The 24163-nt window shown below is 33.7% G+C and overlaps 2 protein-coding genes across 2 annotated transcripts; one reads left to right on the forward strand and one right to left on the reverse strand.

The window, feature by feature from the left end:
• Positions 1-3565: 3565 nt before the first annotated feature.
• Positions 3566-7534, reverse strand: LOC109123713 (uncharacterized). Its single transcript, XM_059742011.1, has 9 exons — positions 7493-7534; positions 7004-7381; positions 6476-6703; positions 6158-6402; positions 5848-6027; positions 5653-5757; positions 5512-5581; positions 4907-4980; positions 3566-3799 (listed from the first exon to the last, which is right to left on the reverse strand). Exons 1-9 carry the CDS (start codon positions 7532-7534, stop codon positions 3796-3798), a joined length of 1326 nt encoding a protein of 441 aa, XP_059597994.1. The 3' UTR covers positions 3566-3795.
• A 14019-nt stretch (positions 7535-21553) lies between these two features.
• On the forward strand, positions 21554-22974 carry LOC104881334 (protein FAR1-RELATED SEQUENCE 5). Its single transcript, XM_059742012.1, has 2 exons — positions 21554-22426; positions 22507-22974. Exons 1-2 carry the CDS (start codon positions 21554-21556, stop codon positions 22972-22974), a joined length of 1341 nt encoding a protein of 446 aa, XP_059597995.1.
• The last annotated feature ends 1189 nt before the right edge of the window (positions 22975-24163 follow it).

Here is a 24163-nt window from a genome sequence, read left to right on the forward strand (position 1 = left end):
CAAAAATCCACTGCTTCAAACGGTGTGCAATTCGGAGTTGAAACGAAGAAGTTGCAGCCATTGCAAGCCAATCACTCCGAGCTGAAGGAAGCATTTTGCAAAGTGCTGCGAAATCACCCTTTTGTTGCGAAGTGATTTCGCATCCTTTTTGAACAGTGTGATGTTTCTCCTTCTGACGATGCCCGACATATACCGCGAGAGGGAAGCTAGGAACCTCAAGGTAGAAGCCAACTTCGCAGCCCCTCTTGAGTGTGCGAAATCTCGCAGACACCAATTTTCTCTTGCGAAATGGTTCCTGAAGCCTCCCGATATTTGCTACCGACATTGGGAGATATTTTACATCAGTTTTTTGTTGTCTAAATCCCAAAATACTCCTTGTAAGCCACCAATTACAAGATTCCTTAGCTTTTAAGTTAGTAAAAAGAGTAAATATCTATGTAATAATTAGTTTTATATTATGATCATATATATACCTCTCGGGAGCCTGTTCTCAGAGAGGAGTTCCTTCTGTAAAAGTTTGGGTAAGCAAGTAAAGTTTATTTTCTTTCTACTGCCTTACCTTCTCACTTTGTATTTTCATTTTCTTACTAAGTTATGAACTCTCTGAGGAGTTTTCCCCAGAGAATGAGTAACTAAACCTCTAATTCCTTGGAGCTAAGGTTGCCGGGGGAGGTTCCAAGTGCAAGAATGCAAAGCTTTGTGGTTTTAGTTATTAATGAAGAGGAAGTGAAATCCTTTAATGATTTCTATGTTTTTAGTTAACTTAAAACACCCTAGAGTCACCTAGGCCAACACTTGGTAAGGCAAGTGATTTCCAACCATGGAAATGCACTAGTTTACCCCTTGCGAGCCTCTGGGAGGTGACTTTAGGGTAGGATTTTCTAGAATAGCCAACACTTGGTAAGCTTTTGGACTCCAAGGAGACATCCATTAGTTATCTCTTGCGAGCTTTTGAAGGGTAATCTAAGGTTAAAGATCACCTTGGATGGTTGAGGCTTAATGAGAGGCTTAAACCATTGCAAGTTGCATCAGTGAGAGAATTAAAGTGAAATCTAATTGAAGGAGTCTCTGTACAACACCGGTTAGAGAATTGACTATATGTTGAATCTCTAACGCGAGGAAATGAACCATCTGACCGGAGCTATGTCTTTTGCATGAGGAACCACCCCAGTGAACCTAACTCTCCAAGGAATGTTTTTCTTCCTAAGTTATTCCTATTACTTATTTTATTAGTTAGTTTAAGTCTAAATCCTTACCAATCAAAGTTTGTGTTTTATTTCTTAATCTAACCTTGAAATGAAACAAGACCAATTCACTTTGAATTGGTATCATTGATAGCTTGTTAATCCTTCCCAGTGAACGATCCTAGAGCCGCTATATTATAGTAGCTTTGTCTTTGCTACCCTAGTATATGGTGTTATAGGTTATAAATTTTGTTGATTACTCCCTCAATCAAGGAGCACCAGCTGGACACGAATCAGCTGAGACACCAATTGGGCACGGAATCACCATTCTCACGAAAAGCACATCGAAATGGAAATAACTGAGCTTTGCAAAATCAATGTTCCTACCCAGGATTACGGTCCAATTCGCAAAGTGAAGATGAAATCATTGGGCTAGCTGTGGGATTGTGAACGAAGATCGATCAAAGGTGGCATTTTTTTGAATCTCAAAACTTTCTTCAACGACCGGTCATTTCCCTTTGTTACTAGGGTGTAGTGCTGCCTCGGTTTGCTTCTGTTTACTACCGCTGCTCTGTTGTGGGTTGGATCTCTTGCCTTTGGTCCCAGTCATTTGTGCTTCCTCCCTTGTCTTCCCTTTGCTACCAGTGGAGGTGGGTTCGGCCGGAGCTCGTTTTGGAGCCATGGCCGCTTGGTTTGGGGTAGAGGTATTTCGTGAAGATGGACCAGAAGGAAGTAGAACACGGAGGGGTTCAGGGATGGAAAATCAGTTGGCACATGGGTATTTCGTGAAGATGAAGAAGAACGAGGACGAATGGGAATGGTTGAGGGACGGTCGACCTTCCTATTTAGTGTAATGAACTTGTAGTTTATTGTTTGATAGGAAATGAACCTGTAGCTTATCAATTCCTACATTTTAAATAAGTTCTCATTTTAGATATATTAAAATTTAATTTGCAACCATATTGATTTTAAAGTTTCCAAATCGAATTAATTTAATATATAATTGATTGTATAGAAAAATGTTTGGATATACCTTAATTAAAGTACAAGAGGTTTTTTTATAACAAATTTATATTAAGGAGAATATAATATGAGAACTTACTTGTAGTAATATAGAATAATTAACTAACTTTTCTCATAACTAGGATATAGTATGATGATTATATTAAAATATAGTTAGGTTAATACATTAAAATGTAGAATAACAACCATATACTACGATAGCAAATTTTCAATTATTTATGGTTCTAAGACAAACATTTTCAATAACTACGATATAGTATGATAAGTTAAATAAATTAATGGAACTGAATTTATTAAAAATTTGTCATAAGTATGATATCGTAACATAACTCATTTAAGTAACTAAGTATAATTAAGTAACGTATCTCATAACTAGGATATAGTATGAGGATTTTATTCAAATATAGTCTAGTTAATATAGTCAAATTTAGCATAACAACCATATACTACGATTTGGGCATTAAAATTAATTTATCGTTGTATGACAAACATTTCGAATAAGTACGATATAGCATGGTAAGTTAATTAAATTAATGTAACTGAATTTATTAAAATTTGTCATAAGTATGATATCGTAACATACCTCAATTAAGTAATTAAGTTTAATTAACTAACCTTTCTCATATATAGGATATAGTATGATTCCTTAATTACATATACAGCACGTGAATTGATGAAACTCTATACTAAGTATGAAATGGTATGAAAACATAAAGACAATAAATTTATGAAAGAACATTAAGATATGTAAATATTATCAATCAAAGCCAAATCTCCACTTTATATTTTGTTAAGTTAAACATATATCAATTGAAATGGGTGTAATAATCCACATTAGGCTGACTTTCACTATAAGAAAAAAGGGTAATAATGACGCTTTTTAGGCGTCAATAAATGTATACGATGACGCTTCTCGAAAGTGTCCTTTCCGCCTCTGTCAAGGAATGGGTGCAGGCAACCATGTCGCTTCTAGACAGCGTCATTGTTGATTGGTTTATATTAACACGTTAAAAACGTCATTATTGATCTACCTATGTTAACACTTACCATGTCGCTTCTAGACAGCGTCATTGTTGATTGGTTTATATTAACACGTTAAAAATGTCATTATTGATCTACCTATGTTAACACTTACACTAGCGCCAAGGAATGGCCAAAATATCATTTGTCTATTTCGACACTAAAAAAAGTGTCATCTTATGTGGATAATAATATTGAAAATCCCCCTGTTGAAATGATATATTTTTGTATGGCCTGTTATATGTAATTTTGGCTGCATGATTATTTATAAAGTACCAAACAATAACTTCAATATTACATCTTCCAAAAGAAATTGAATAAATTTGGGAATAATATAATGATAAAGAACTAATGTCTACATAGTTAATTAATACGCAAATTTGTAAATGTATCAAAATATTTACAAGCATATTTTCCAACTTCAACATATATAAAACAAGTACACATGTACCAAAAAACAAGGTCTCCAAATTCCTTATCAAAAATAATATTACAAGAAGAAGCCAAAAGTATTTATAGCCAAAAGTATTTTTGTTGGTTGCATATCCACTCCTGAACTTGAAATCTTTTACCTGTATACATTTAAAAAAAATTAATAGAAGAAAAAAATTATGTTTAGTTAATATACATGCAATGAAAGTTAAATCTAAATCTATAAATGGTCCATGAAAGAAGTGCAAATGAGAATAACTTGGTAATTAATGAGATGTTATGCTTCAATGAAGATGAAAAATTGTTTAATTTGATACTTGTTTATAAAATATTAAAATACTTTTTTAGTTCATTATTAAGTTAGAGGAAACAAGTTAGGCTTTCAATGGTATAAATTCTACAATATGGAATGTAATGTAATATTTTCTTATCTATGTCTAACATATCAAACTCATTTCTCATAAATAAATATATGAATATACCAATAGGTATGGTTTATAATTAGTTTCAATCATAAATCATCATATCTAGTAATATAAGACATTTAATATTAACCATTTGCAAATGACTTAATTTCTTCTTACAACTTTCCTATATTACCAAATTTAGTTAACTAATAACATTCCATAAGGAAAAAAAGAGTATTAAACCAAAAATTAAAAGAGCATAACCAAGGCAATAGAAACCTACAAATCATTGGTTAAATGTCATAATAACAACCATTCTAAAACTTGCCTTTATTTTCAATTCCAAAATTATAACCCAAATATAATAATTAACCCTACACAAAAAAAACTCTCTACCATCCCTCCATCCAACAACAACAACCTGTTGATGCAACAACAACCTTTCCAACAACAATAACTTTTCCATACAACAATAACAATTTCTCCATACAACAATAACAATTTCTCCATGTAATAACAACAACAACAATAACAATAACAATAACATTGATGATCGATGGTGATAATTATATTAGTAATAATTTGATTTGTTTAGTCCAAACATATAACAATAACAACTTCTCTATGCAACAACAACAATAATAATGACAACATTGATGATCATGATATAATAATTTGATTTATTGAGTTCACAATTATATGCTTCTTCTCCATACAACAATAACAAAAATAACTTCTCCATGTAACAACATTGGTGATGATGTAATAATTTGATTTGTTATATTGAAATAGTTTATGTATAAAACTATTATATTCTATCACTATGGAGGAAAAAATTACTTATCATGAGATGAGAACTTCTGAGAATCGTCAAAATGTGATCTACAACTCTTACTGGACTGAAATGAGGGCATCTGCATACATAAGATGGTAAATTTAAAAAATTAGTCCATTCAAGACTTCATTAATAATGAAAATCAAGCATTATAGATGTTAATTTATACCTTCAAGCATGGGTAAGAATCAATTGAGTTGCCAACATAACCCACTCAGATCGTACTTCATTAAGCTCAACTTCACTATACGATTTTTTTCCTTTAAACTAATAATTAATTGTACATACATGATGATTAGTTAAGTTAACAAAAAATTACTAAAGTATAGAAACTAATAAAATTTATTAATGAGTACATACCTTTGTGGATAGGAGGCTTGGATCAACAATTATATCTTTCATGTATCTCATCACATAATAACCACACTCCACACTTCCTAGTTGTCTTGGGCACTATAGGCACACATATGAATTATGGTACCATAAAAACATTAATATCATGATGTTTTATGTCATTATTATCTAAGTGACAAAACATAAAACCATATTCAAATTTTAGGGTTGATATAAGTGGTCATATGATATATCTTACTCTAACCAAGTAACTTACCACTACTTTTACCCATGTCGGCTCCCTCTTTGATGATCTTTGTTTCTCTGGTGGATGAATTCGTAGTGCCCTACATGGAAAAGAAAATTAACATTTTAGATACTATGCACTATATTCAAGTATGGAAATGAAGACACTTACATGTTAACAATTTCCTTAAGATCATCACATGGTTGCTTTTGAATCGGATCAAGGTAGTACGCAGTCATTGTCCTCATATCCAATGCCACCAAGACCCAGTGGAAACTACAATAGTACATTAGATATTATTTACTAATTAGCATTGATTAAGCTATTTAACATTTAAAAAAAAACTTAATATTTTTCATAACTTACTTAGGGTTATATGGAATAAAAATGTAGTCAGCACACTTTGCATGCATTAAACGATTTGCAATCAACCTTGACCTATTTTCCTTTGTTGTCTCACCCATTCCAGCTTTAGAGACTAAAGCTGGATTGATAAAAGCAAATCGTTCGGTGAGCCTTGCATCACTTAGCTTTTTCTGTAGGTGCCTGTTTAAATTCCACATACCTTGATAAGAAATTATATATATATATATATATATATATATATATATATATATATATATATATATATATATATATAAATTAACACACATTAGCAAGTTATAAAATTATTTACCATATATAATATATGACACAATTAGCCGACACTTCCTTAAATGAAATTATCATATCCATGTCTTCTTTCATAAGGAAGGTCTTAAAACTCTCGCCAAATACATCATTTGGGACCTCCACACCTTGTGCTTTCCCCTCATTTAGCATGAGACCTACTAATGCATCAAAATTGTTGATATCTTGAGGGTTTTCACCAATTTTCAAGTCATTTTCTGTTGTTTTTTGTCTTTTCCCTTTTTGAGATCCCTATAAAAGAAAGCACCATGTTTTCAAATGATATACATATCTTTATAAAGTATTGCAAATGAAAATAACACACCTTAATGAATTTAGTACTCAAATTGACTAAATGGGTTGGCCATAAAACTTGGTAGCCCACTGCCGCTCCAACTGTTGTAGCTTGTCCAGGAATGGGAATAGGAAGCGGTGTATTTGACTCATAGGGAGCATCCAAAACAACTAGGTAGTTGGGACCACAATCCATTACAATTGTTCCACCAGCCACTGTATTTTCTCTGGTCCCTACTGCCAACTCACATTTTCTTGCCTTCAAAAGTAAATTAAATTGTTAATTTCAATATCAAAAAATAATCAATAAATGAAGTTTAAAGTGCATTGACTATGTTAGGGCTATATTTAAGACATAAAGTTACATATTTTACAAGTAATAGTTGTAGTGGAATAGAATATTACTAGTAGTAATTATACTGTAATAGAATCTACCTAAAATGTAAGTATCAATCTAACAAAAATAAAAGCAATTGGAAGAAATTATTTATGAAAATTATCTAGGAATTTGTGACAATTACGTCATTAAACTAGGAAATGTAAACTAAAAATAACACACCTTCATGTGTGGTTCTATTTTCACAGGTAAGGTCTCCTCCTCAACTTTACGAATTGGTTTCTCCACTACTTCTGGTAGAAGCAACAGTTTTGATTTCATGTTGGAACTACTCACATCGGATTGTGGTGTAGCAACTCCTATCTGAGATAGTCTCGCTAACACATCAGCCTCAAACTTAGCTTGACGTTCTTGAGTTGCTTTTAAAATATCCCTCACAACACGTTCTGACATACTATTGAAATAGCGTCCAGGCGTGTAGTGCTTCCCTTTAGCTCGAACCCGACCAGTATACTCAGGAGTACCTAGTGCTTGAGAAAGTATGTCATTGCTCCCACTATAGCTTATGCCACTCTCTTGAGACTCTTTCATCAATTCATCCTAAAACAAAAGGAAGTTATGAAGTTAACTTTCAAATAGGTAAAACCAAATAAGGTGTTTAAAGATGTGATTTTTGGGTACAAAATGTCTACTTACTATTTTTTCCACTACCAGTAGGACCACATCATCATAGCTGCCATCTTTTTTTTGCATTGCCCTCTTCCAAAGTAAACTCCTATCAATGCTTTCTATGGAGCCAGCTTCAATCATCTAATAGGAATGGAAAATTAAAGATAGTTATTAGATGACACATGTGGTTTTATTTCTATTTTTTGTTAGAAAAGAAACAATTAAGAAACCCATATAAAATATTCCTTCATTACTTATACAATCATATAAAATTAAACCATAATAAGAACTAACAAAAACTTACCATCTCTTCTTCAAGTCCAGCATACCCTTTTCTACTTAGATGATGATTATATATATGCTTCTTTCTTCTCTGTTTTTGTGCTTCCCTATATTCCTACAAATTAAAATGGATGCTTAGTATATATATGTGGATGCATGTAGTATGTTTAATGTTAATTGTATTTGTACCTGGAATTTTTCAGACAACCTTTTTTCACAAAAATATTCCAATCTTCATCATCGATAAAATGATATTCAGCTGGTGGTTTCTTAAGAAGCTCTGGCTCATCTTTGAAAGGAAGAATATGTTTCACAATCAACGTGTTCTTAAAAGATCGAAAACATTTTCCCACTGTAAGCATACAATTCCTTCTGCTTTTCTTGTCTAATGTAAAAGCAATCTACAAATTATAAAGTCATTAGTTTCTCAAAATTTGAAAGAAATATAGAGATTGTAGAAAACTTATTTATGTTAAAAAAAAAAAGTAACCTCAATAGAGTCCCACAACTTATCCTTCAATTGTTCAGGGACATCTCGCCATGTGTTATATCTGATTGGTACCATCGTACGTGCCAATACACCTAAGTAGCTTGTTAGGTGCACAGAAGATTCTCCTACATAGATACCATCAGCATTGTACTTTATGACCAACTTTATCCCTCTATTCCTATTCCTTATAATCATGGATTTCCTTGTTGTCCCTCTATATTTTTTTTGTGAAAGGGTTTTCTCTTCCTTTGAATCCATGCCTATAACACATCAATGAGAAATGATAAGTATACCCATTAATTGCAAGTAAAATTGAATTTTTTATAACATGAACTCACATTAGTAACATGAACATACTAGGAACATTTTACATGCTAGATAACAATATTCACATGTTGTCATGAAATATTTAAAAATAATAATAATAAAAACTTACTAGAAGATCCTCACCAAACTTTTTTTTATGGAACTAGAAATCATAAGCTTTGAGCTGAGACAAATTGATATCCTTGTATTACCCTTTAGATCACTCTGAGATATGTGTATAATAATAATCATGAAATAGGGAATCAATAAATTTAGAGACATGATGAATTTAATCCACTTAGAAAATAAATAAACTATTTACTGAAATGCAGAATTTCAATATTAACAAGTTAATGGGATAGTTACAACCTTCACAACAAAACAACAAGGTCATAAATTTAGTTACATAGAAGATTTGTTATCAATCCAGAATCCCTCACAGTCTCCTCGAATGCAAATGACATCAGAGTCATCCATTGTATCAAATGATTCAACTTGTGCCAAGGTGGTAATGAGAGGATGGTGTTCAATAGAATTATCCATGAAGTCATCAGAATCCTTTGCTGAAAATGAGAAGTCCCTTTCAGGAGTTGACAAAACAACTGACCATCTTGGATCAAGTTGGTCTTGTACATAGAATACTTGCTTGGCTTGGGAGGCTAAAATGAATGGATCTGATTTATGAGCCATCTTAGTGAAGTCAACTAATGTCAGCCCAAACTCATCAACTTTGACGCCGCTCTTATTATCAACCCAATTGCATTTGAAAACTGGAATCCTAAACATGGTATAATCAAGATCCCATATCTCAGTAATAATACCATAGAAACATAGCTCACCAAATACTGGATTCTTATCCTTGGCACTAGAAATTTGCATTGTTGTTGCTACAATGCTAACTCCACTATTCTGGGTAACTCGTAACTCATCACGGTCTTTTGTATTGTACTGACACCCATTTATAACATAGCCATGATACTTGGCCACGTAGTGGGTAGGACCATGTGCCATCCATCTTAAGGTTTCAGATATAGGTTCTTTGTCAGCAATGGCAACTTCTACCTGTTTGAATGGACCATAGTTATTAATATTTTTTATGATTAATGCTAAGAATGGTGCAATTTTTAGAATAAATTCAATACCTTTTTTCGCAACCAATGAGTGAATGTTCACATGTGTTCTTCTTGTAGCCACTTTTGTCTCTTAGATGGACGAGGATTGTTCAATTTCAACCATTTCATGTGTTCTCTATAAGATATGTATAAGAAAGTAACAATAAGTTTCCAAAATTAGTTTAAGTAATCTACACAAAATCAAAATAGTTGACCCTTACTCGATATAAGGTTGGATGATAGTTGTATTTTCCAACACATAATGATGTGCTTGCAACAACAAAGTACAATCAACTTCGGTGATATGACCTCCAGGAATAGGCGCCCCAACTTTATGGTCAACATTAGTGCTACTAGGAACTCCAATTGCATCCACATTTGATAAGTACTCTGTACAAAATTCAATAGCTTCCTCTGCAATGTAGCATTCAACAATGCAACCTTCAGGGTGGTTACGGTTTCGCACATAACCCTTTAATACTTTCATGAACCTTTCAAATGGGTACATCCATCTAAAATAAACCGGTCCACAAAGTCTCACCTCTCTAACAAGATGAACCGTTAAATGAATCATGATATCAAAGAAGGATGGCGGAAAGTACTTTTCAAGCAAGCACAATGTCACAACAAGTTCATTTTGTAACTTATCCAATGTAGACACATCAACCACCTTCTTACATAAAGCATTGAAAAAAAGGCTCAATCTAGCAATAGCATGTCGTACATGCTTTGGCAAAAGTCATCGCAATGCCACTGGTAACAATTGTTGCATCAGTGTATGATAATCATGGGACTTCAGGCCATAAAGCTTCAAATCTTCCATTGACACAAGATTTCTAAAGTTTGAGCAATACCCTTCGGGAACCTTTAACTCAGCTAAAGTTTGACAAAATACTTTCTTCTCCTTTCTAGACAATGTATAACATGCAGGCGGAAGGTAAGTTCGATTCGATTCAAACCTTGGTGCCAGTTCACACCTTAAGCCCATGTCCATAAGGTCTAGGCGAGAGTTGAGTCCATCTTTTGTCTTTCCTGGGATGTTAAGTAATGTACCAATGATGTTTTCACAAACATTTTTCTCAATGTGCATTACATCCAAATTATGACGAACATGCAAATATCTCCAATACTCAAGTTCGAAGAATATGGACTTTTTCTTCCAACAATTGGCATAAGTCACATTGGATTTATCATGTCTTCCCCTTTTTTTCCCCCATGAATTACAAATGGCATTCATTTTCAATAGTATTTCCTCTCCACTTAATGGTTGTGGAGGTGATCGAAACTCCTGCTCACCATTGAATGCCTTTTTATGTTTTCTAAAAGGATGATTGCATGGAAGAAAACGTCTGTGGCCTCTAAATGAGTTCTTTCTCCCATGCTTCAACCTATGTGAATAGGTTTCCGATCCACATATTGGACAAGCAAAATATCCTTTGACTGTGCAACCAGATAAGTTTCCATATGCAGGAAAGTCATTTATTGTCCATAATAGAACAGCCCTCAATGTAAAGACCTCTCTTTGATATGCATCATAAGCTTCAACCCCTGTCTCCCACAAGGTTTTAAGGTCCTCAATCAATGGTGCTAAATAGATATCTATGTCATTGCCAGGTTGTTGTGGACCCGATATTAACAAAGATAACATCATAAATTTTCTCTTCATGCACAACCACGGTGGAAGATTATAAGTGATCATGACAACTGGCCAACAACTATACCTACTGCTCAAGGAACTATGGGGATTTATGCCATCTGCTGAAATGGCAAGTCTAAGGTTTCTAGGTTCTGCAGAAAAATCAGGCCATCTATGGTCAATTACCTTCCATGATGGCGAGTCGGATGGATGACGCATTTTTCCATCAAATTCTCCACCTTGTGCATGCCATATGAGGTCTTTTGCGATTTTTGAGGACTGAAACATTCTTTTAAATCGTGGGATAGGTGGAAAATACCACATCACTTTAGCAGGAACTCCTTTACTCTTTTTGGTTCCTCTTCTATTCACCTTCCACCTTGAAGCTCCACATGTAGGACATGAAGATGCATCTTTTAACTCATTCCTAAAAAGTATGCAATCATTGGGACATGCATGTATTTTTTCATATTCCATTCCCAATGCATTCAATGTTTTTTTTGCTTCATACATAGACAATGACAACTCATTGTTGATAGGCAACATATCACCAAGTAAGCTTAATAGCTCGGAGAAGCTTTTATCAGACCACCCATATCTTCCTTTCAGATTGTATAATTTAACTAAAGCAGATAATTTGGTGAAGTTTTTGCAATTGGGATACAAAGGTTTTTCAGCATCTTCCAGCAACCTTTCAAATAATTTTGGATTAGCTTTACAATCATCTTGTGCAGCTTCAACCATTTCTACTGTATGATCCACATTACCAATATGAATTCTATCAAAACATTCAGCCCTTGTAGTTGGGGGTCCACTACTTAGAGCTGCCTCCCCATGCCAAAACCAAGTATGGTAACTTTGGTCAATTCCATAAAAGAATAGGTGTTCTCTAATCTTTTGAGGAGTATTGAATATCAAATTTCCACACTGTAGACATGGGCATTTGATGGAGTTTTGATGTGCAGAATTTTGAATTGCAAATGAAATAAAATTTTCAACCCCATCCTCATAGTCTTTTGATCTTCTATCTTTTGACATCCAGGAACGATTCATTTGCCTATAATAGGTGAACTCAATTCCTATATAGCAAACATAAGCAAACAATGGAAATGGAAAAGACTTAGAAACGTTACCTTTAGAAAACACTCAAAACTTTCAGTTTCTCATTTGTGACATCAAAAATTTCTTTTTAATTATCTATGGACAAACAATTAGGATTCAGATGCAATAAAAAATTTGAACCCCATCCTAAAAAAAAAATGATTAACAATATGACAATAGAACCTTTTGATGCATGTTTTTATGCCTTTTAACATGTCCAACATCCAAAATCGGGTAGTAGTTCCTATCCCATGTAGGAATACATAATCCCTATGTGTTAACTGCCAATATACTCAATTTCATTTTGAAGAAATTTTGGCAGCATTTCCCCATAGTTCTCCAAGTACACAAAATGAACAAGGTATAATATGTGACCTTATTCAAATATGCACCCAGAGAACAAGAGGAAATTAAAGACTACCAAAATTTCTAAAAAGTGAATTAAGCACAAGCAATCAACTTCATAGATATTATGTTTTCCTACACTGTCCAATCGGACAATTCAAGCATCATTGCAAAAAAAATATCTTTATCACATTCTAGACAATTTAAAAGTTGTCAACTTGAAAGTGGCTTGGATAAAACCTTTTTCACCTTTGACAACTTAAATGTCTTTAGTATGTAATAGAGAAACTTTTTATCTTACAATGATAGTTGAATGGGAACTCTAAGGTTTCATGCATGCATGTGTGATTAAAAGTAAAACGCAATTACTTATTGAATAATCTAATAATTATAAAACACCTAAAGATGGTCCATAATTATTGGTATATTTCATGTTATCCATTAACCATTAAACAAGATTATTTTAAGAAAGCATACGTATGGCCATGATTTGCGAATCAAGTCACACCAGTCTATGTCATAGCCTTGGGTCAAAATTTGGGCCTTAGTATCAAACTAAGCTGGGGAATAACTTGTAGAATTCAGGTACTCAATAAGATTTAAACAAAATTTAAAATAACGCCTCCATTATATTCTTCTAACCACCCAAAGTAAAACTGGCATTATAATTAAAATATGTTGGTTTGTATAAGGAAAAATAATGTACCTTCCTTAGTCTGTCTTTGACTCAAGTCTTGCATCACACACCTCTCACAGTCCAATGTAGCTCACTGTCCCTTAAAATATGTATATGCAAAACAAATAATAAATAACATAAATCCATTAGTAGATATTAACAAATAAATAAGAAATAAATTAAAATAAGAAAATAAACTAAGAAAAAAAGACATATAAATAAGGAAAAAAAAAATTTCACACATGCAACAATGGTTAGATATTTTTAAAAATTTATAAAATTATTAAAATCAAACTATTTTAGTAATTAATTTTTTTAAAATGGTAATTAATACTCCTATAAAATAAAATGTATGCATGGTGAGAAAGCTAAGAAGATTCTTCCTTGTGCCTCTTTTCATTTGAGATTCTGACTTTTGGTGATGACCTAATGGTGGGTGAACCGTGAACCACACTGTCTAACTCGGGTCAAGTCCTTATTTTTTGAAAAATGACTGCAAGATGGGTAGAACTTAAATGAATGAGATAGAAAAGCCTGGTCTAAATTAAGGTGGCTTAACAATATTGTAATCATCTTGGCTAGGTTGTACCATATAGTGAAAAAAAGGTTACAGGCTAGGTCTTCAGCATCCAACAATTCCACCCTTTGATTTTTCCAACAAGTTATACCATCTAATAATAATACCTATGATCCTATACCTTAGTTTTGATTCGTTATGTATACAAAGTATATATAGTTACACTACATTAAAGTTTTTTTTTTCTCTAAAAAGTAATGAGTGTAAATTTTTAAATTAGGTAATATTCATTTTTTTTTCACTTCTTATTTTTTTTCACTTCTCATACTGCCAAATACGTATTAAATACGATTTTACATGTTCAAGCCTTTTAAAACCTATAATTTATTCAAGTCTACAATTGTGTGTACAAATAAAATTAAAAAGTATTTGATGTGTATTAATGAAGGATGCCGGATTCAATTCTAAAGTCCTAAGAGGGTAAGATTAGTGATATATAATTGCCAACAAAACATAGAATAAAAGAAATATTAAAGCTCTCCAAGTAACAGTTTAATCTCTCGGTCTTCAAACATTCTTCACTAACACAGTGCATATCGGTAATAGATAATTCTTCAAGATATTATCATTACATAATCAACTATGGAAGACTAAATATTTCACTAAATATGTCATGATGTGTTTTCTCTATCACATTTCTTTTGAATATGCATGCAATGTTTAGCTCCTGAAGTGTTTACAAATGCCCACCTTTGGATGATCAAAATCATTTTTTTTTTTTAAAGTTTTGAATGAGGATGTTCTTTTAATCAATTTTCAACCTAAATGCCCTACTGTGTAGTGTTGGGGACCTAATTTGGTGATTAACTATGGTTCTGTGATGTGGATTCAGTGCACTGTGGAATTTTGAAACTTCGACAAGTATCATCAGTATGGATTTGGAACAATATTTGATCATGTGAAGTGTAAAACATATATAACATGAATTTTTCTGGTTTAGTTCTGTGCTTCTGACCATCTTAGCTTGTTACATCTCAATAACATACTTCCATGACCATGTCAGTTGCTTCATGAATGCATTAATGACATTGCTTTATTGGTTGATAAAAATTTAAAGCAACCCACAAAAAATCCTCAGTGGATAATAAGAAAAGAGTTCAGTAGGGATTCATCACCATAAGAAAAGTAAAGTCACTTCAGAAAATAAATGAAAAAGGATTCATTTTAAAACAAGTTATGATTCTGGTTATATTCAATGCGAATTCTGAGTCAACAGAATTTTCATCTATTCTTGTTTAAATTTTACAGATAAAGGTTTGGGATGCACAGGAAAAGAAATGTACTGGAATGTTGATGGGGCACACAGGAAGTGTGAAATCTCTGTGCCCTCATCCAAGTAATCCTGGTATATTTATGTTTTCACCTACATCTCTTTTTTTTCTATTTATACTTGAAAGATGCTTATAATTTCACTTTTCATTCATCAATAGATCTTGTTGTCTCTGGTTCAAGAGATGGGTCCTTTGCTATTTGGGACCTGAGAGGCGGTTCCAGAACTAGACGTGGGGATATCTGGATACCGTAAGTTACAATTACTTGCTTATTGGATGTGATTGGGTTGATTAGTTTGTTTTGACAAAAAGGAAAATTTTTTGTTCACTTCCTATTATGTACACAGAATTTAATGCATATTCACTGCAACATCAAAAGATACATTTTACAACTGAGGCAAGAAATCGGAGAATTTGGCATTGTTCCATGAGATGCAGCTAGGATAAATAAAGCTTGATGAGACAATTTTGGTGAGCGTGATCTCAGTTTGCACCCACTTAGCTGCCCTTGATCAAGGCAAGGGCCCGCAAAGCATCGGGCAACAATACTGATGACAATGAAGCCAAGGAGAGGGAACCAGAAAACATCATGGCAGTGCGGAAGAGAGCAGCACAAGTAGGAGAGAGATGAGAAGAATGAAAGGTTAACTCAGTTCCGAATGTCAAAAAAAATGCCAGTAAGCTAGAAAAGAACATCATGGTGCTTATAACAGGTTGACCAATGATAATAGGAGGAACCAAACTCTTGAAATGGAAAGCAAAGAATTGATGATAGGTGATAGAGAACTTAAGAAAGCGCAGTCAGCCAAGCAAATACTACATGCATAGCCCATGCAACAGGGGGTGAGAGAATAATTAGATGACATCAACAAAAACAAATCAGGAGGAGCAAAAAAATATCACATAATTGATGACAAAGGGAGCTATCTAGAGAGGAGGAGAGGTCTGAGGTTCAGTTCCCAGTATTAACCAGGAGACCACAGTGGAAGGGCCCCATCAAGCATTAAGTATGAATTTGAGAAATTGACAGACTCAAAACAAATTTGTTGGAGCTTGAGGCCCACTATTCCAGCATGCTGCAACAAGGTTTTTCATATCAATTTTACAATTATGATAAGTATAGGACAAAGACCGGAATATCTTACTTGGAACAATAGATGTGCAGTGGAAACCAATATTAACAACAATTCCTGAAGTTTGCTTTGCTGCATACAAAGCTAAGGTTGCCTGCACTTATATCATAAGAAGAATGCATTAGGTGATTGGCATGTAACAAAAACAAGAGAAGATGGGCACCCCAAACCAACCCACAAACAAATAAAGAAAGAATTAAAAAAATTAGAAAAAAGGGCAAAGAAAGAAAGATGAAACCATATCCATGTGAAAGCACCCAAACCTTGATATGCTGTTCAGAAGAACTTTATGAAACCTCTAGTGTATTATGTAACAATTGAATATGATCATACTAGGTTCAACAATAAAAATCACCTACATCAGAATCATATTCATGCCTTAATGGAGGTAAATATCAGCTTTTAGAATAAATCAAAAGATCAATTTACAAAAGGACCCCTATCTTGGCAAAATGACCCATAATATTACATCCCAACTTAAGACAGATAACATGAGAAAGCAATTGTACTCTTCCATTTATCAGGTCTGATATCCAGAAAATCCCCAATGTAAGCTCCTGTTGTTATTAGAAAGCACAGTTTTATGTCATTGGTGACTGGTGTTCTAAACAAGCCCAAGTAAACTAGGACAGCAAAATCCTCCAAGTAATAAACAAGATATTTAGTGTCCATTCAGATACGCTTCTGGTTTTCTTCTTTTAAAATCAGAAAATAGTAGTAATTTTTATAAAAAATACAAAAACTCTAAGAGGCTTACACTGAAAAAGAAATGACTTTAAAAATTGTTTAAAACAATTGAGGTTCAAAAAATTTTTACAATATCAAATTTTAAAATTTTTGAAAGTGACTTTTAAAGACATAAGGTAAATCTATACTTTTTGGACAAGATGTTCTAGTTTTGTATAATAAGTTTCTGATTTTAAAAACAAAAAACAGAAAGTACATCCTAATGGACACTTGGATTATTGTTGTAGTCATATAGAAAGCTGATGGATGGGAAGAGCCACCAAATACTTGTACTAGTTCTATACTAACCTTCCAGGAAAAAGGTGCCAGGGCAGAGAAGTCATTAACAGTGTAAATGAGTATGCACATTAATTTAAGAGTAGGCATGTTGAAGGTTAGATTCATGGACTGATGCTCTTGGGTTTAGTAGTGGATATGCTTTGCTTGGGCTAGGTTTAGTTTATGATAAGAGGAGGTTTCTTACCTCCCCCTTGCCATCAGTTGAGAATCCTTTTTGGTTTGGCTAAGGGTATAATCTTTTTGGTTAGGCCACAGCTATGATTTTGCTTTGGCTGGTTTAATTTAGGTTATGTTTGAGTTCTTTCCTTTCCTTGCCTTCCCTGTAAAGTGATAACTTCATATGGTCATATGAGATACTTCTTAATGGATTTATTTTCCATAGTTCAACAGCTTGATATGGATGAAGGTATTGATACGTCCAGATTGTACAAGCTAGTCTTGCCTCTCCACTCATCAGTCATCGTTCATGATTCTGTAGGAGAGACGAGGTGGACCAAACTGGGCCAGATCGCAGGCTTGCATTGAGCCATAGTTACCTTTAGCTGAATGGGCCCAAATCTAGCCACATCCAAAAGAAATACCAAACCCAGTCCAAATTCCTACATCTTAAAGTAAAATTTAAATTGTGGAAAGTCTACAGCCTGCAGTTTCCAACCGAGCCAAGCCCATATATTTTGGACCTGGTGCCTCAACCCTTGACTGCCCAACAAACTAAGAATCAAACCCAAGCCCACCAGAGAAATTTTTAAAACATGTCTCTTCCAAACACGTCATTTTTGCCAGTTGTTCCCCTCTCAATACCATTTAAAATCCCCCAACAGCTTTCTCAACTGCTGCAGCCTCACTTGTCTTTTCCTTGGTGTACGAACACGGCACGTCCATACCTACCTACAGACGGCAGAGGCTGCACCTCCCCTAACCTCCATCCCGATCACCATGCTCGCTGCTGCATCTCTTCATCACTACACAAGGCAAGATCACCATGATCACTGCTGCATCTCTTCATCACTACACAAGGCAAGATCACCATGCTCGCTGCTGCATCTCTTCATCACTACACAAGGCAAGATCACCATGCTCGTTGCTGCATCTCTTCATCACTACACAAGGTAAAAATAGGGTGGCACTTCCCACCACAACCGAAAGGAGAAGCTGCAACAACCTACCACAACTTGCAATGTACCAGGCATACTACTTCTATAGATGTTATTTACACCAACCATTTAGTTATTTACACTATTATACAACAACAAGAACAAAATGCTCTGTATTTTTTCGGGATACCATTTCCCTGATTTTGTCCTCCCAAATTAATTTCCCCATCTATGAAACAATAATACCATATATTTGGAACAATGAAAACCCTTCCATTTGTCTTTATTTGAACTAATCTATTCAAGTATGAGGAAAATAACATTAGTTGAGAAAGAGATTTACCTTAACTATGATGCTCTGTAGTTGATTTTCACAATGGTAACCTCCCATGCATGAAAGTTAGACATGGCCATTCCAACGTATTAGGGCATTTTAGTGGTGGACTTTGCAAGGGGAATGGATTTTGGCAACTGATGTGGAGTGAAATGACTTTGCAAGGGGAATGGATTAGGGCATTTTAGTGGTGGACTTAGTGAGAGCTATAGGTTTCGGGGTTTCTTCAGTTCTGAAATGGTGGAGGGAATGTTTGGCGGGCACTCGTACTTAGAAAGGGAAAAGCTTTTAATTAATATATATTCAGAACATATATATATATATATATATATATATATATATTATTTAATGTCACTCCATGAAATATCACAACTATGACACTTCTATAAAGTGTCATGACATAACTAGTTATTCTTATAATTAAAGAACTTATCAGACAATGATACTTTAAATAAGTGCCATGAAATAAAAAAACTACTATAAAAAATGACCCCTTTAAAAAAACGTCATTGTATATCCCAATATAATGATACTTTATGAAAGCGCCAAGGATTAAAGCTATGACACTGCTATAAAGTGTCATGACATAACTAATTATTCTTATATAAAGGCCACATCAGACAATGATACTTTAAATAAGCGCCATGAAATAAAAAAACTACAATAAAAAATGACCCTTTTGAAAAACGCCATTGTATATCCCAATATAATGATACCTTATGAAAGCGCCAAGGATTAAAGCGTCATAATTTTCTATTTTTGTAGTAGTGTTTCTCTCTTGCCTATAAATGTTGTATTTAATGTCACCTAAAAAATGATGCAAAAAAGGCAACCTTCAATCACCAAATGTACCATTATGGTGGCTGGTTTTGCTACATGTGGCAACATATTAAAATATGCAATAACTTCATGCAACAACCACATATAAATGTTAGTATATATTTGGGGGGCAACATACTCTAAGGAGTCTAGAGAGTGAATGTGGTCTTCTATAAAGTAGAGCATAGCTTACAAAAAACACATTCGGAAGACAATTTTTCAGGTGAAGCTGCAGCTCACTTGCACTTTCCATTTTGAAGGTATGATCATGAACTTCATAAAGATTTGCTATACAAAAGCCATAAAATTTTGTATAAAACTGAATTGCCTTTACTTTCGAAGTGATGGGGAAATTATTTCCAAACCCTAATAATAGGTAATGTAATAATATGTAATGATTTTAAAAAGTGTGGATTGTGATTTTCTAACTTACTTTGTTACTATTTTGCATGAAATGACTTCTTAAATGGTGAATTCATGGGGAAATACACACGTGTGCAGTGTATACCGGTGGAAGAATTTCTCAACCGGTTGAATTATTTCTCAACCGGTTTGAAGGTTTCCTCAGCCGGTAGACACTGGAAAGTGGGAAATTTTTTAAAATAAACACCAATAGGTCGACCCAATTGAAACCGGTCGAATTGCTTATGCCAACTTCCATTAACAAACTTGAGAATGGATGACGTATTTGATTTTGGTTTATCTTCAATCTAATTTACTAGTTCATACTCATTTGACCTTTTTTAATGCATTTATATATAGATTAAATAAATTTAAAATACGTAAGTTTGTATTTAATTTTAAGCCATATATTGTTTGCTTTAATATTTTTCATAAAACAACTAAATATTCCAAAATAATTTGTCTTTTCTTAGTACTTTTTAGGAACCATACATAACCTAATATATTTAAAAAAAACAATTTTTTTTTATTTTCTAGATACTTGTTGGGACAAACCTAGCCTAATGTATTTTAAAAGTACGACAAAGAAGGGAAAACAGAACGTCAAATCCCGTAGACCTCATTATTTGATCAATTCAATTATGTTGAAGAATTGTACTTAAGCAAAACAAAAATTTAAATGTACTACAAAAGAGAATTAAGAAATGTGAAACTTGTTTTTATAAATATAATATAACAGTGAGGAATATGAGATTTGTTGGTTTATGGAGAGTTAGGACCACTTGTTTGGTTTCTTGTATGTTCCAATGGTTGGACCACTTCCTCCTTGAATGTTCCAAATTGTGTGATCCCCACAATAATTAATATGTTTGTTTTTTATTTAGAGGATATATTTAAGAAAATAAAGTATTGTGAAAAATATTAGAATATTTTTCTACATTTTTAAAATATACTATATGACTTGATTATAGTAATTATGGTATGCATTGTACATATTGTTAATAATATCAACTTCATTTTATACATATAGAGAGAGGTTGAATGTGTAACAAAGAATCATATTTAACTAATAATGAATTTGAAGTAGTATATAAAAATAAAATATTTAGAATCCATTAATTTATAAATTTTCATTTGCATAACCTATTTATTATATTTACCCTATTTTCTTGAAAGCCTTAATTTTTTGAAGAGATTGGGTAAAACAAACACATTAGAAATATGCTTTGGTAACAAAATTTTCAAGTGAGATTAAATAAAATAATGGATATGTTATAGCTTTTGATTAATGTTGATTTTGGGCCTGGGCTTATATGTGGCATATTGTCAAATGAAAACATTGAAAAGGTAAATGCGTTAGACCCATATTTTTAAATATCCTATGTGGACTTTATCGTAAATAATATATCAATCAATATGACAGTGATAGGATAATTTGTTAAGGTATTATGGAGACACTTTTTGACATAATTTATGAAATGTAGGTGATGCAATCGGTGATGGAGAAAACAATCAAGCAGAAGTTTGAAGTGAAAGCGGAGGACGTTGTCAATGACGATGCATATATAGGTGGAACTTACAAGCTGGGTGGAAACGGTTGGGAAGAGAAAGTGTTGAAGGGTATTTCAGTTGAAGAAGTATGCAAAATGCAATTCGCTTGCATAGACGAGGCTGAAACATTTTACAACATGTTAGCAAAACTAACCGGATTTAGTATTCGAAAAAATGATTTGAAGCGAGACAAGAATGGAGATATAATATCTCGAAAGTGGGTGTGTTCCAAAGAAGGACATCGAGCGACAAAGTTTTTTGAGAATGACAATCGACAGCGTGAGCCACGATCGTTGACTAGAGTTGAATGTGAAGCTGCATTTCGTATAGGCTTGAATAGAAAATATGGAAAGTGGATTGTAAAGGAATTTATAAGAGAACATAATCATAAGTTGGTCGATCCTATTAGCAGACAATTCCTTCACTCTCATCGAACAGTAAGTAATCCAGAAAAGGCACAAGTTGATGTTTTGCGTCAAGTAGGTGTTAAAACCACACAAATTATAGACTATATGGTCAAACAATCAGGGGGACATGAGCACGTCGATTTCACACAAAAAGATATATACAATCACGTTGATGCAATGCGTAGAAGTGAAATTAAAGACAGTGATACAGAAGCGGCATTGGCTTATCTGTGTGGAAATGCAGAAATGGATTCTTCATTTTTTTATAAATTCAACATTGATGAAGAAAGTCGACTAGCAAATTTGTTTTGGGTTGATTCAACTGCTCGAATGGATTATGCGTGTTTTGGAGATGTCCTAGCATTTGACACAACCTATAGGACAAATGCCTATAAAAAGCCTCTAGTAGTGTTGGTCAGTGTTAATCATCCCACCAAACTATTGTATTTGGTTGTGCGTTATTGATAGATGAAAGTGTTGGGACATATGAATAGGTGTTGGAGACATTTCTTGATGCAATGATGAATAAGAAACCCATATCTGTTGTAACCGATGGGGATAAAGCTATGCGTAAGGCAATTAAAAAAGTATTACCCGATATGTGTCATCGATTGTGTTCATGGCATTTGCAACGAAATGCATTCACGAATGTGTATATTAAGGACTTCTCAAGCATCTTTGCAAGGTGCATGTTCATGCATGGGAATGAAGAAGAATTTGAAAAGGTTTGGCATGAAATGGTTGCAAATTTGGGACTTAATGAGAATTGTTGGGTGACCGAGATATATGGGAAACGTAAAAGATGGGCAGAGGTGTATTTACGTGGAAATTTCTTTGGAGGGATGAGAACCACACAAAGGTGTGAGAGTATGAATGCATATCTAAATAGATTCTTAAAAATTCGCTTGCGACAGTATGAGTTTGTACAACAATTTGATAGAGCCATACTGAGAATACGGTAAAACGAGGCAAAGGCAGAGTTCGAGTCGAACAATTCTTCACCCGTGCTTTCAACCAAACTATCCATACTTGAAAATCATGCTGCGACGGTATACACGAAAGAATCTTTCCTTAAATTTCGTGAGGAGATGAAAAATGCAGAGTTATTCTTTGTGGTAGGTCTTGTAAGTGATCATTCAATGCGGGCATACACATTATCTAAGTTTAGACACCCGGATATTGTAACATTAAAATGCTCATGCATGATGTTTGAGTCAATTGGCATCCCATGTTGCCACATGGTGGTCGTTATGAAGGTGGAGCATTTGGAAGAAATTCCTCAGTCATGTATTATGAAGAGGTGGACAAAGTTAGCAAAGGTGTATACAAGATCAGTAACAGTGAATGAGACGAATAACGACATGGATCGGTTTGTACGATATGGTTCATTGAGTTCGATGTGCAACAAGCTCTCCTACTTTGCGTCAGATACATCATCTTCATTTATAGAGGCGAAAAATGAAATAGAAAATTTGACGGCGAGAATGGAGGAACTCTATAACTATAATTTGAAAGGGAAGAAAATAGCAGCAGATGGAGCGACATGTACTAACCAAGTTCGTGATCCAAATATTGTGAAGACTAAAGGGAATCCAGGCAAAGTGGCAATGAATGTTCAAAAGGAAAGACGATGCAGTCGTTGTAAAAGAGTGGGTCACATAATTCGAAAGTGTCCAGAAGCTACAATCCCTCAAAATGCTCAGCAGGGTTATATGGTATGTCATATTTAATAAAAAATTGCCCCTAAGATTAATTTTTGTAGTTGTACTTACATAAATAACTAACATAATTGTTTTGATGGCATTATGAGTACGTAGTAGGAAACTAATTTGTCTTTCCAATGTGACATTCAAATGGAAATGATGCCTTCAACAAATTTATCAGTTGACATTTTTGCAACCGTACATGTATGTACAATAGGCTTGTTATATAATTTTCAAACATTGATAACATCTAATTCAATAATAATTGACAACACTTAATTATTGAAAAATGCAGGGAATGTAAGGAGAGCATTTGTCGAATGACCGATCTGACAAGTACATAGATTGTGGTGAACTTAATAATGTAAGATCGGGAATAAAGAAACACTTTTGACATGAATTTGAGCTATGCATTATTTAATGATTAGGTTTAATTAATTGGAATGGA

This window comes from Vitis vinifera, chromosome 13 (genome assembly GCF_030704535.1).
Source record: "Vitis vinifera cultivar Pinot Noir 40024 chromosome 13, ASM3070453v1".
Taxonomy (NCBI): domain Eukaryota; kingdom Viridiplantae; phylum Streptophyta; class Magnoliopsida; order Vitales; family Vitaceae; genus Vitis; species Vitis vinifera.